At 44.3% G+C, this 13,164-nt stretch overlaps 1 protein-coding gene across 1 annotated transcript in view; it reads left to right on the top strand.

Moving 5' to 3' along the window:
* LOC118233789 (apoptosis regulator Bcl-2-like) overlaps nt 1–12,899 on the top strand; it is a 36,597-nt gene extending 23,698 nt beyond the window's left edge. The window contains exon 3 of the mRNA XM_035429736.1: nt 12,029–12,899. Within this exon, the coding sequence (XP_035285627.1) occupies nt 12,029–12,166 (138 nt within the window). The 3' untranslated portion in view covers nt 12,167–12,899. The remainder of the gene's footprint in view (nt 1–12,028) is intronic.
* The last annotated feature ends 265 nt before the right edge of the window (nt 12,900–13,164 follow it).

Below are 13,164 nucleotides of genomic sequence, written 5' to 3'. Positions count from 1 at the left end.
AGCATGGAGTTCAGCAAAGGGCTACATGTTTAGCATGGAGCTACAGGTTTATCATAGAGTTTAGCAAAGGGCTACAGGTTTTGCATTTAGCTTCAGATTTAGCAACGGGCTACAGGTTTTGCATTGAGCTACAGGTTTAGCAAAGGGCTACAGGCTTAGCATGGAGCTACAGGTTTTGCATAGGGGCTGCTGGTTTAGCCACAAGGCTTTTGTGAATGTAGATGCTTTGTTACTGGTACCAATTATTGAGGAGTTATAAGGAATCTTTTTGTGTTGTTACTGGTAACACTTCTCTGTACTCCCTACCCAATCTCTTGGGCTCGCCTAAGAGCTTTCTCTGTCATGGTAAGGCATCAAACTGGTTGGCCGTGGCAGCAATGCACAGTGACTTCTGGGTAGTGTTTTCCCCTCTGCAGTAAGATGAATGGAGCTGATACTGCAGTTTAGATTGTGTTATTACTGCCAGCTATTATTAGGACAGCAGATTGAGGACCAGCATCCTGCCCAGAGCGCAACCTATGGGTTCAGAGACGTCATACCGGTGGCACCATCCAGGGGTGGCGGCGGCGGCTGAACGCGATTGTTCCACGGATGAAGGGGAATGACGTGAACTTCCTGCCCCGCTGCCCGCCACGTTCCGCCCTTTCCAGGCAACGCGCTGGTTCTGTCCCAGCATTCACATCGTCCCCCAGCCTTAATGGATTCCTCCCCAGGGACGAAGCCCATTTATCGGATTCTGCTGTTATTTATAGCTGCGGTCTTTTTCCCCCCCCCCTCCCTTCCTCCGGGAGCTGGCAAGTGGCGCGCGTTGCCTCTGACCTTTAACGATGACTGGCACGTTGGCGCTGCGCCAGCCAATTCGGGAAATCACTGTCGGAAATGGGTCGGCCGTTTCAGATGACTGTGACAGGCCCTCGTCAAATCCGTCAAAACTGCGTTTTAAGAATCGCGAGTGCGCGTGTGATCTGAGGTTTTAAAGTGGCGTCACGTCCAAGACTTGGCGGATTTTTTCATTATTTATGCATTCCAGTTTGCGAGTAAAAGAAAACTTGCCGTAAATATTTCATGTGTTAGATGCAACCCTGTCTTACTTAATTGTAGAATTGACTTTAATTGAATGTACGAGTTTCAGTGATAAGGATGGATGTATCCGAGATGTTTCACATTGTTTAATTATTTATGAATGTCACTGACAAATCCCTTAAGATTCAAATCATGGGTAAAAATGTCTCAGGGGAGCCTCCTTTCGATTCATGGAAGTGCTGCATCAGTTCTCCAACGCTAAAAGATTAATGCAGAAACTATCTCTCATGAATATAAATGAATTCCTTGGGTCCAGCATCTCCATAGATTATAGTAACAGTAGTAGTATTGGTAGTAGTTTTTATTAGCCAGATGTTCTTGTCCAAAGCAGAGTTTTAGGTGTATGATTGTACAGCCATGCAGATAAACCAGCACAGAGCTACATGAATCCAAGAATGATGGCCTTAAGGTGAGGAGAACAGTAGGTTGTGAGAAATGGACTCTCCCAATGTTTTTAGGAATGACCTGAAAGGTCTGGAAAGCAATGACTAATGATAAGATTTGTGTGTAGCTCCATCCTTCTTGGTCATATTTAAAAATAACAATAATAAATAAATAAAAAATAAATACATAGGTGTAGTTGGCCCAATCTACTTAGAAGTTCAGAAGGGGCGGTGCCATTCCCAGCCAACCAACTACCCCCCACCTAAAGTACCAAAGCCTTTTGTTTTCCGTGGCATGACGGGAGTTTATAAAATCAGTACATAAAGCAGGGTATTGAATAATTGAAAGGTTCGCTCAAGTCACAAAAGGGGTGGTGCTTTAATAGGGCGAGCTGGCATTGTATTTCAAAGAGGGGCCGCGGCGAGAGAGCCAACGCGTGACAACTGCCCTGGCGTGGCTCCCCGTGCACGGGAGCCAGCGAAATAAATAAATAAATAAAACAAAGGCTTCCCAGCGACCTGACCCGTCACCCGCGGCAGCCTGACCTAGGGTCCTCCGAAGATTTATCTACCAGGAAAGCCGCCCTTAACGAAGATATCCGCAGCAACGTCAGCGTTGGTGACAGCCCCGGATGATTTATCAGATATCGTTTTGCAGGCGCATAAAAACGTATCCCTCGGGTGCATCCTGTTTGCTGCGCGGCGCCGCTGGCGCTTGTTTGAATGCTTCGAAAGGAGAGGGGGGCGGGGGGGGGGGCCCGTGCGAGCCGTTATGTTCTTCTCCCCCCTTCGGGTGACTCGGGCAGCCACACGCGGGGCTGTCTGCTCCCCCGACGCTGCTCTGTAAACGGAGAGGCGCCTCTCACCCAAATATTATCGCGCGCATTAAGATGCTTTACAGTCGTCTGAGTTCTGCGCCAAGTATAACAGCCGCGTGAGGACCGGCACCCGCTCTCCGAGGGAGAGGAAGGCCATGTGAACTCGGGATATCTTACACGCACAGCACCAGCCGGGCCACAGCATGAATAATGTATAGCGTTCCTGTGCAGCGGCGTGAGGTCCATGTGTGAGCACTCGAATTCGTTTGACATCTTTTATCTACATCCGTTTAAAGGGCGCAGATTTTGACTGAAGAATGAAGCGCTGCACTTTCCATGTTTTAAAAATTTCGCTGAGAGCACAGTTTCTACGTTGTGTGATCGCAGGAAGGCTGGCTGTCTCATTGCGAGGAAGGCCTTCCATAAATATTTTTCTTCTCTCTGTTTTTTTTTTTGCTTGGCACTCTCATTGAATCAATGGTGGTGGATGGGAAGGTGATGCCTTTCAAGGACACTCTTTCTCTGTTGACCTGCACATTTTAAATGCATCGACCAGCACAGAAAGAGCTTCTGTAATCAGTTTCTTAGACGCAAATCCATAGACTAATCTCTGCAGTCAATCTGGCTGACCTTGACCATAGACTAAAGGTCAGCAGTGTATGTCTGACGTATGTGCTAGATTTGTTTCTTCCTGTTTGTGAAGGGAAAAAAGGATGCCTGGCAATGTTGTGGTTGGCTGACGCATCTGTGATGTCACAGTGCTGATTGCACAGTAGCTTTTATGATGTCACAGTCAGCAGGGAGTTTCGACAGTGTTCTGTACTGTTCTGAAAGCTGATAAGGGAGTGAGGAGCAAGGCCTGTGAATTGCACTCCAGGGTCACGCTACAGATCAAACTTCAAACCGCCGCCTGGCCATTGTGTTGCATTCCTCTTTCCATCTCTCAGGAAACCGACACAAAACCATGCATGCACCTGGGGTACAGTATGTAATGTAATCATGATGGCTTGCTAAGATTTTCACAATACAGATGTAAAACAATAAAATGCTTTTTATGTCTAATGGCTAAGAGCCTTGTTAATAATATGAAGCGTAAATATGATATAAGTATAACATGAAGTCAAGGAGACTGGCACATAAGCAAACCATAACCAGTTGTGTGACTGAGAGTACAGTAGATAATGGCTTCTTGGCTCCATTTTTAATTGAGGGAGGTGAGCCATGTGCCTAGAGGCCATTGTTATCACAGTGAGAGTGATCTTACCCTCACAGTCTTTGAGTAGAGGCCTGCTGTGGGTATTTCCTAAGTTCAGCAGTAGGTCAGTCTCTCTATTTTTTTCACCTTGTCTTTATTCTGTAACCAGAGGGCTTGATTAATGGCCCATTCCTCTCTTTTATTTAACCGGCATCGTGAAATCCCCTGTCTTGTGAGCTCTCACCCTGAAGAGGGACCGGGAGGTGTCACAGAACAAAGGATTCTGGGATAAAGGTGGGGTGTGACCGGGTGGAGGCGGTTTGCGGGGGAAGGCGGGTGGTGGACACGGCCATGATTTAAGTGCTGAGTGACTTCAGCCTACACCTCGCTTCAGCTTCCAAATGAGCAGCTCAGCTTGCACTGAGACACATTTCATAAGGGAGCCATCACACAACGGCATTTACAGAGGGTGCAAAGGTCAGGACAACAGAAAACTGTCTGCTATGCAGCCTACTAACAGGATGATCCCAATAAGTCAAGTTCTCACCAGGTTTTAATTGTGTGTGCTCATCATGTGATACATCACATATTCAGTGATTCAACAAAGCTTGTCAAATACTGACAAGTATTTTGAAGAATACTGGTTTCTTCAAAATAATTCTTTTATTGCCATCAAATAAAAGAGTATGAATGAATTAATTGTTGGCTTTAATGACAAAAAGGTAATTGTGAGAATGAAGACTAGTTTTTTTTTCTCCTTAATCTCGCAAGTATGCAATCAAAACATACCACTCTTAAATATGCTGGAATTTTATTCACTTTTTATTACTGTGTTCTGTAAATATCTCTTGAGATTATTAAAATGCAAATAATCTGTCTGCCATCACAAAGGAAATAGTTAATACCCTCTGCCCCTAACAGTGAAAACGTACCAACCACTAGAAGAATTTGCCGTACATTAAATATCGTTTGATATATTTTTTGTTGTTGCTGTTGCTTGTATAAACTAAGGAATACTTATCAGAAGCAGTGAAAACCTCTGAGCCAATGAAAGTGTGCAAAGAAACACTACTGGACACAGACAAATTCATCTCAGTGGGTGATGAGTAAAAAAAAAAAAAGCTAATCTGTTGCAGTCCGGTCAAGCTAAAATTGTGTGCGGGGAGTGGGGGGGGCGGGGGGGTGACTTCTGCCCATCGGCAGCCTGTAATTGGCAGTGACCACCCCCCAGAGTTTCTTATTAGAAGTGTTTTATTAGAAAGGTGGAGAACTTGAGATTGGGTTTTCTTTTTTTAACCGTCTTTTGCTTAGTAGACGTAGCCATGGTGACATTTGTGTTGTACTTTGCACACAATACCCATGTATGTAGCTGAACATTAATCCAGTTAGTACCTCGTGCAAGTATGCCAGCAGGGTTATAGGTTTGATTCCTAGGTGTGGCCAAATGCTGAAATGTAACTGTAAGGACACTTCCGTATGCGCAGATAGGCAGGGTGGATGAATTCCTAGATTTGTCGGAGTGTTGTAATAACGGGGCGAGATGAGATCTTGAGATCTGGTAACTGATGACTATCTTGTGATTGCAGCTGACCTCTTAAATTATCCACACAGGAGAATTTCAAGACGATTTCCAGTTACCCCCCCACCCCACCCATGTCAAGTCCTTTGTGACAGCAGAACACATGATTGGAAGTCAGTATGTCTCATGACTCCGCAGTACCTTTGCAGGTGAAGTGTAGGAGTGAAGGGGGAAGAAGCTTTCTCCATCAACACTGCATCAATGCGCATCATGGAAGACCTTAGTCCTGCATGGAAAAAGAGGCTGTTATTGTCAGCACCGTAAAAGTTGTGGCTTCCGAGTGACAGAGCAGATGGTTGCGGTGTCTGGTTACGGTGTAAGGAAAGATAATAATAATAACAATAATAAAAATGACCTCCCCACCAGATGGGCAGAACAGCGGCTCTATGTGTTACATAACTGTGTCCCATGGTACCCTGCGATTGTAGATGTTTACTGTTCCCTGGCCCAGTGACTCAGGTTTTTGTTGCTGCCAGCTGAAAAGGAAAAAGTTTCCACACTTAGGTTGATAGTGTAAATCCTGGAACCAAGCCCAGAGCCCCAAAACAGAACAACTGTGGCAAACAGGGAATCCTTAAAAAAACAAAACAAAATTATTAGGTCACTTCGCAAATATTATTTTGGCAGATATGTCAAATTGCTTTAAATATTTATTTTGTTTTCATTGGACATGATTAGCATGCTATGACTACAGTGTTTGATATAGTAAATTCTACTCATAGAAGGATATTCTGAGGCACAACTAGCCTCTGGTGACTGCCCTGCTAGTCTTTCCTCGTTATTAACATGAAGTATTGATGCATGTCTGTGGTATATCTCATTGAAATGCTGTAGCTACTGTAGTGTTAGAAAATAAATCAGCTCCAGTCAATCCATACCAGTTTCACTGGACAGTGATTGGCAGGAAATAGTTTTCTCTTTATTTTGGTTTGGTATTTCCTCATTTAATAATAATTTACTATACGGGCACTCAGGAACATGTGACCCACACATTATGTATTCTGTCGTGAATTATCACAGTATACAGGGCCAAAGTTATACTGTAGTATTCAGAAATGACATGTTCAAATGCTTCTGTGCATTAAGTAAACAGACTTAAGTTTTAAGTCAGTTTGCTTAGTGCACTGACCGGTCTTGTATCTCTGTCCATTAGATTCCATTAGATTGCATTTAGGCCTTTAGCAGACACATCTTTACATACAGCTGGAGTCGAACTCGGGACCTTCGAGTTGCTCAGCCCAGTTCCTTAACCGTTATGCTGCACTGCTACCCCCAGCAGGACAACAACAACCACTCTACCACCCGCACTCTAGGCAGCCGCTCTTGGTTCAGTATGAAAACACGGGCGAAGCGGTGTCTGTCTGTCTTTAAGAAATGTGCTTTTTTTGATGGCTTGTTATGTAACCCAAATAGAATGACTTAAAATAAATCGCACAGGGAATTTTACAGAGAACTGGACTTATTTGTTGTTTTGTTTGTCCTTAGAAATGATGCTAAAGTTCACGTTAGGTACATTCACGGTTCTCGGAAATCCAGCTGGATTGTGTGAAATGGAGAAGCTTTATCTTGGGTTCTCAATCCAAGGACTCCTGCTGGTAAAACACACAGCGTTTTAATGACTCTCAGCTGGATGTTGTCGGGAGTGATGTAGTTACTAATTAGTGCTTGATTAAACGTTTTATAAAGGGAGGGGCAGTCTTCAGGGAACGGAGGCGAAACCTGATTGGTCCACTCAGGGCAGGGGGGGAGGCTGACCTAAATCAATAGTCTGTCTGTGTTTCAGGACCCACCCCGCCGTAGCTGCAGGTCGCCCCACAAGGTGAAGTGCGTCGTGCACAGGGCGTATTTAAAGTGTGTCTGGTGTTCTGGGGATCTTATCGCAGGACGCTGCGGGCCCGAATGTAGCTCTCTCACTGCTCGAGGTGGAAAAAACGCAACCAGAACCGAGGGCAGGGAATCTTTTTGTCCGGCAAAAGTAGTTTGAAGATGTGTTGTTGTCTTGGTGTTGCAGTGAATGTGTCTGCAAGTCTTTGCAATTAAATTTTTAATACGAATGTGTCTTGCTTACTCAACATATTTCATCTCATTATTTTGTTGGGTTTTTCTTTGTGGATATGATATGTAGATATGCATGGGAGTTTTACACAATTTCACAAGCAGTATTGATTTCCATGGCATATACCTGTCCAATTTACACAAATACCTGTCCAAATACCTGTCCAATTTTCTACCAAGATTAATCATTGTGAAGAGTCTAATTTGTCATCGGTTCAGAGGTCAGGTAACAAATAATTTATGTGCCCGTACCAGAGGCTGCTGGAATCTTCCATCCTGCAAAATGCACTTTTTTGGCCAGTGTAGTTGGGAAAGGCCAACAGTTGTTCTGGACATAGCCTGGACAGGAGCCAGCTGTGCCTTCTGCAATGGCGCAGAGTTAACCATGAGGAAACTCTCTCAGCCTATCGGATTCTGGCATTGAACATGAAAGCACAGTGGAGCGTGTCCTGTCAGCCAATGGCCTTTAGCATTGCAGTATTTGAGTAAACAATGAAACATGCCCTCTTAGCTGTTGAGAGCACCCTCTGTGCTGATGTCATTCAGCAGTGTCGCACTGGATATGCTACACAGCACAGGCGACTGAGAGAAAGCTTCCTGACCAGCCTCGGTCCTTAGAAAGGTTTGTTAGTGGATATCCATCTGTTTTACATCTTACAAGCTCCTTCAATAAGTTCCAACAAGCACAGCTGTGTTAATAAACAACTGTGTACCTTGACATTTTATTGTTGACATTTTATCCAGCATGGCTGTTTTTCTACAAAGGAAATGCTCCAGAGCAATGGTGATTGATTTAGTCAAATGCTTAAATATATTTTAAATATAAATAAATGTATGCCTTTCAAAAAATAGGGACAGTTTTCACAGCCCTGATGTGATGTACATTTGATTGTGCACCGCTAACTTCTACCACACCCCTTTCATAGAAGGAAGAGACACTGTTAGGAGTGTTTGAGGGACATTTAAAGATGTGAACACGTGAGAAGATGCTTGCTAATGAGACTGTCTGAGGTAATGGCTAATTTTAAATGGCTTGTTAGATTGTTTTACTCTCCAAGAAAGGATATCCTTCCTCACCCACAGCTGCTGTAGTTCTGTTTGAATGCCATGCATCTGTGTTCTTCATGTCTTTTCATCTGGCGTTCTACCAAATCACCTTTCAAATTTCTGCTGCCATTCTGAACACCTATTTTAATAAGCACACAGACAGACTGTCTGTATTTGCTATGCAATATGCAAGTACAATTCTAAAAGCAGAAAGATATCATTAGCTGAAGGGCTATCTTTATCATTATCTGCATCATTATCACCTGAGGGCATCTGAACCAATCACAGTTCAAAAGTAGTGTTATTAGACTGCCAAAATGATAGATTATACCATATTGTTTTTCTTTGAAATTTGCTTTGCATTAAAATAGTGTACCCTCCGTGAAGACACAACCGTATAAATAATATGTGCAAAACATTTGTTCCAGTAAAGATAATGGACCATTTAGAATAGTCTATGTGGATAATTGTGCTCATTAAACATTGTGAAAAGTTCCATTCTTGCACATTACCCTCAATAACTGCAACAGGGTCCTTTGTTATAGTATATTGATCTTAAGCTGTTATCACATTTAAGTACAATACAGTCCTCTGTGATTCAACGCAAGGGTATTGTGGAGAAAATACCATGAACTGGAAGAACGTTGAAGCAAACAATGAGGTAATTTCTGTTTTTACAATACATGTCTGATTAGGTCTTTTACACTCTGTAAATGGATGTCCTTCTCTACCCAGGGCTACTGTGCCAAACTTTTTGGGGATGGAGACAAAAGGGGAACTCAAGAGCTCACAACTGGGTCTGATCTCATATCCTGACCCCCTGCCAGCCTTCCCCAGCTAATAAAAAAACAATACATGTGCAGAAAAAATGCATATGCAAGCAGTCTTACTTCCTCGAAGAGGAGATGTGGTTTATTTCTGTGTATTTCTGAAACCAGCGAGATGGCCATTCATAAGAATGCCTCTGAGCCAATTGGGGTTGGGGGTGGACAAATGCATGATTCGAGAGCTATTATTAGACCAAACCGATGCACTGAAGCACTTCTTGAGAGAGAATACGTCAGTCCCCTTCAGCCTTTAGCGGTTTGAATGTGAGAACTTCCACGGAAGGGACTCTGTCCTTCAGGACTTTAATTAAGAACTGACTCAACCGCCATATTGAGGTTGAATTTTGCAACTGTCCTTCAATGCTAAATTTAGGATTTTGAAATGCGTGTCGCGTGCACAATGGCATGTACTGTACTGGTGATGCTTGTTGCCGTAAGTGCTAATGGCTCTGACATTGATGATCGGTCCCGCAGGAAACTGCTTCTCAGCCCGTCCCTAACACATAGGCTTGGCCTTGTGAGAGTGTCCCATCATTAGCTGCTTTCCTTTAATAGCCGCTGCTGAACTGCACCTCCGCCTTTCCGCTAAACTTCCAAAGCTTTTAAAAATGTTCCAACCGGTGCGATGAGCGGTGCGGCCGAAGAGGTTCGGCCTCCTCTGAACCTCATGTTGCCTGAATGGTTAGTGTTACGGTCCTAGTGCCTTCCTCCCTACCTCCCTCCCTCCATTTCCCCATCCCTGCCCCCCCCCCAACTGTGCCCCCCTGGCCTCCGTCGAGGAGAGAGGCTGCTTCTGTCCTTCTGTCCCTGCTGAGGCCATTACCGCAGGAGAGAGCAAACACAACCCAGCCTTTTTAAACACGGCGAGGAAACGGCGCTAATCCGGATGTTTGCCACCGTTGCAGAGCAAACATGGATTAGATACCAACTTATCAACACTCCAGCCAGCCCTGTCACTTCCACCGCAGCCTGACGAAGGCCGGTCTCCGGGGAAGAGGGACGCGCTGGTGTTTGCTCGGTTTCTCTCGTCTGTGTCGGCCCCTGTCCAGCTGACGCTCCAGATAAGCCAGCAATGACAGGCACAGGTAGTGTTAGCACTGTAAACAGGTGGCTAAAATTGAGTCTCCTACTGTATGTCATACATTCAGTCTACTGTGTAGTACGGTTTCCGTTTGCATATGTTTAACCTGACTCATCCGGTCCGTCGCCTATGTCAGAAGGAAGTAAACTTGATCCGGTCAGAATCCTTGTTTGACAGTTTAATATAAAATAAACATTGTTTCCATATTTTGTGCAGCACTCTGTATCTGTTCAGACTTCTAGAAAAGGGGTAGTGTTAAATTCAATGATAGCATCAGTGACATTGAGCTGTGTATGCCAGCGAAATCAATCTGAATACCAGATGTACCAGATTTCAGTCATGTTAAAAGGGACTTCCTCGGGCCCATCTCTCTCCCTCGTTTCTCTCTCTCTCTTTCTCTCTCTCTCTCTCTCTCTCTTTCTCTCTCTCTTTTTTTTCTCTCTCTCGGTCTCTCTCTCATTCTCTCCCCATGTCTACTAAGCCTTTTCATCTTTTCTCCCTTCTGCATGCTTCTGAATAATACAACCCAAACATCTACTGGCTTTGTCTTCTTGCTCCTCTTCCACCATGGCAGGACCAGGCTCCCAAAATCCCCTTTGCAGCTATTTAAAAAAGAAAAACGAAACAGCTTTTTTCTTATTTTTCAGTCTGGCCTATCTTAGAGGCAGTGGTCATAGAAGGAGAGTTTGGGGATAACCCTTGCGGTTAACCTCTCTCCGCTGACTTCACCGCTCATCATAATGTAATTGTCTTATTTTGATACAAGAGAGCATACTGAACATGACCCTGTTGATGAGCCGTACCTGATCTGGCATATTTGACCAATCACAGTGCCTTCCTGAGAAGCAGAGAGAAGTTCAGCTGCGCCACAGCATCATTGGAAAACACCGTCTGTGGACATACATCAGTTATGTGCCTGTGACGATGTACGAGAGCTACTTGAAAGCCTTCTTTGAAGTGTTTGCCATTTCCTGACTAGGAACTAGTGAGATTATGCCTACTGGAGTACATCCACACTGCCTCTGTGTGATACAAAGATATGCTTTTGTTGATCTGCACTGCCTAACCTTTCCAAATTGAGTTATGGACTGAGTTGTGTTAATCCCAGAGCTTTATTTATTAAACGCTGGTTCCTGCGTGGTCTAGACCGACATAGCTTTGCCCATTAGGCTGTCCATATCTCTTGGAAAGTGAAGTTGAGTTGCATTACAGGGATTATAGCCATCTGAAATCAAGGTTAAAGGTAGAGCGGCCCTCCAGGACCAGGGTCAAGTAGCTATGGATACACTCCAGTATGATTGCTAAGAAACTGTGCTGTAGCCTGAGGTGATTAAAGCCATTGATTGGCAGTTGGTCGGCTTTCCAATTATATGTTGGGCTTTGAGAAGCGCTTTCAGCTAAATGCTTTTTGGGAGGAATTAGATCGCAGAGTCACATGTGTTGCCACGGTCACACTTGCGGAACCCTGAACGTGTTCACCCATATCCATAGCAGCCATTGTCCGAGTCTGCGAGAATCGCGTCCAGAGCCATTGTAGTCCGTGGGAGTGTCTGTGTGGAATACTCCATGGCTTTCCGCGGCTCCTCAGAACTGTTCTCTTCAACTGTGCTGTTGATGCTGTCTGCCCCATATGCTAGCTGCACACTCGCACAACTGCAGACAATGCAGCAGAATTCAAAAGCAATACTGACAAGTAAGGGAGGGAGGGAGGGAGGGAGGGAGGGGGGCAGGGGATTGCAGCAGCTGCCACATAAAATGTGTTCTATTTTCCTGAAATCAAGAAGCTTTTTTGTACATGTATATTCAGAACCAACCAAACAAGTGATTTTCTTTTTTGTTTAATGAGACGCACCGTCTCCCTGTTGATATGCATTAATAGTCCTGGGTGTATCATTGAACAATGTATTTATTCTCTGACATGATTTGGACTTACTCATCTCTCTCTCTCTCTCTCTCTCAGGATGCATTTGTGGAGCTGTACGGGCGACAGCAGGAGTCCATGTTTCACTGCTCGTGGCCGTACATTAAGACGGTCTTTGGTCTGGCTGCTCTGGGTGCAGCGGGCGCCACCATCGGCGCCTATTTCACGAAGAAGTAAAGAAATCGGAAGCTTTTTTTTCCTCTGTAATTTCTTAGAAAAGCAGCATCTCCACAGAATGGATACATGCACACACACGCGCGCACGCACACACACACATACACACACACCCGCAAGCCAACTGCTCCTGAAACTTTAAAAGCCCTTGCACTCTAAATACTTCATACAAGAGACTACTGTATTTCCAGAAAGCCATTATTTCAAGTTTTAAAAAAATGGATATCATGCGCACTCAATGTCAGGTCATTAATTTTTTTCCTGCTATATATATATATACTGTATATATATAAAATATGTTAAAATGGACTTTATTATTATTATTTTATTTGACAGTGGAAGCCTGGAAACCGTTTCCCTCCATGTTTGTTCAGTACTTCAGCATGATAATGTTATTTTGTGGTGTGGACAGAGATGCCCCCTCTGAGAATGTGCATACAAAACCCACCATCCCTGTGGGTGAAAGCGAAAACAGTTTAGCTTCTGGTAACTCCCAGTTTTGCTTATTTAGCTGTGGATGGAAAGAGGGGGTTTTGTTGAATTGTGGTCTTCCTTAGGAGCTCCCCTAACACACACACACACACACATACACAGATGTAATATAGTCACTGTCTCTGATTGGCTTAGTGGTCATTTTCATACAAAGAGTATTAGTAACCATCCAATGCAAGCATTTATGAGTTACCCACAGCCACTGTCTACCCACCCACCCCCTCCCCCGCCAAACACCCGCCGGTACTCCATTTTGGGATAAGTTTTACACACAGCTGTTGGAAAGCATAGAACGGTCTCTGCTATTCTTATATTTTCTGGCTTTCATGAAATGATGAGAACCTTGACAGTACCTTCTTTCATGATTATCATCTTTCCATGTCAGAGGCCCTTTGCCTGTCTGAGGTCAGGGAGGCCATGATTAGTGTGCAGAGTGTAAATGGCTTTATTCCATTTAATATTCCCTCTGGAGGGTGAAACTGGGGAACTGTGGAAACCTGAGAGGTCAG

Source organism: Anguilla anguilla, chromosome 8 (assembly GCF_013347855.1).
Source record: "Anguilla anguilla isolate fAngAng1 chromosome 8, fAngAng1.pri, whole genome shotgun sequence".
In the NCBI taxonomy this organism is placed as follows: Eukaryota; Metazoa; Chordata; class Actinopteri; order Anguilliformes; family Anguillidae; genus Anguilla; species Anguilla anguilla.
The sequence above is the reverse complement of the archived record's forward strand: the minus strand, read 5'-3'. Positions and strand labels throughout refer to the sequence as shown.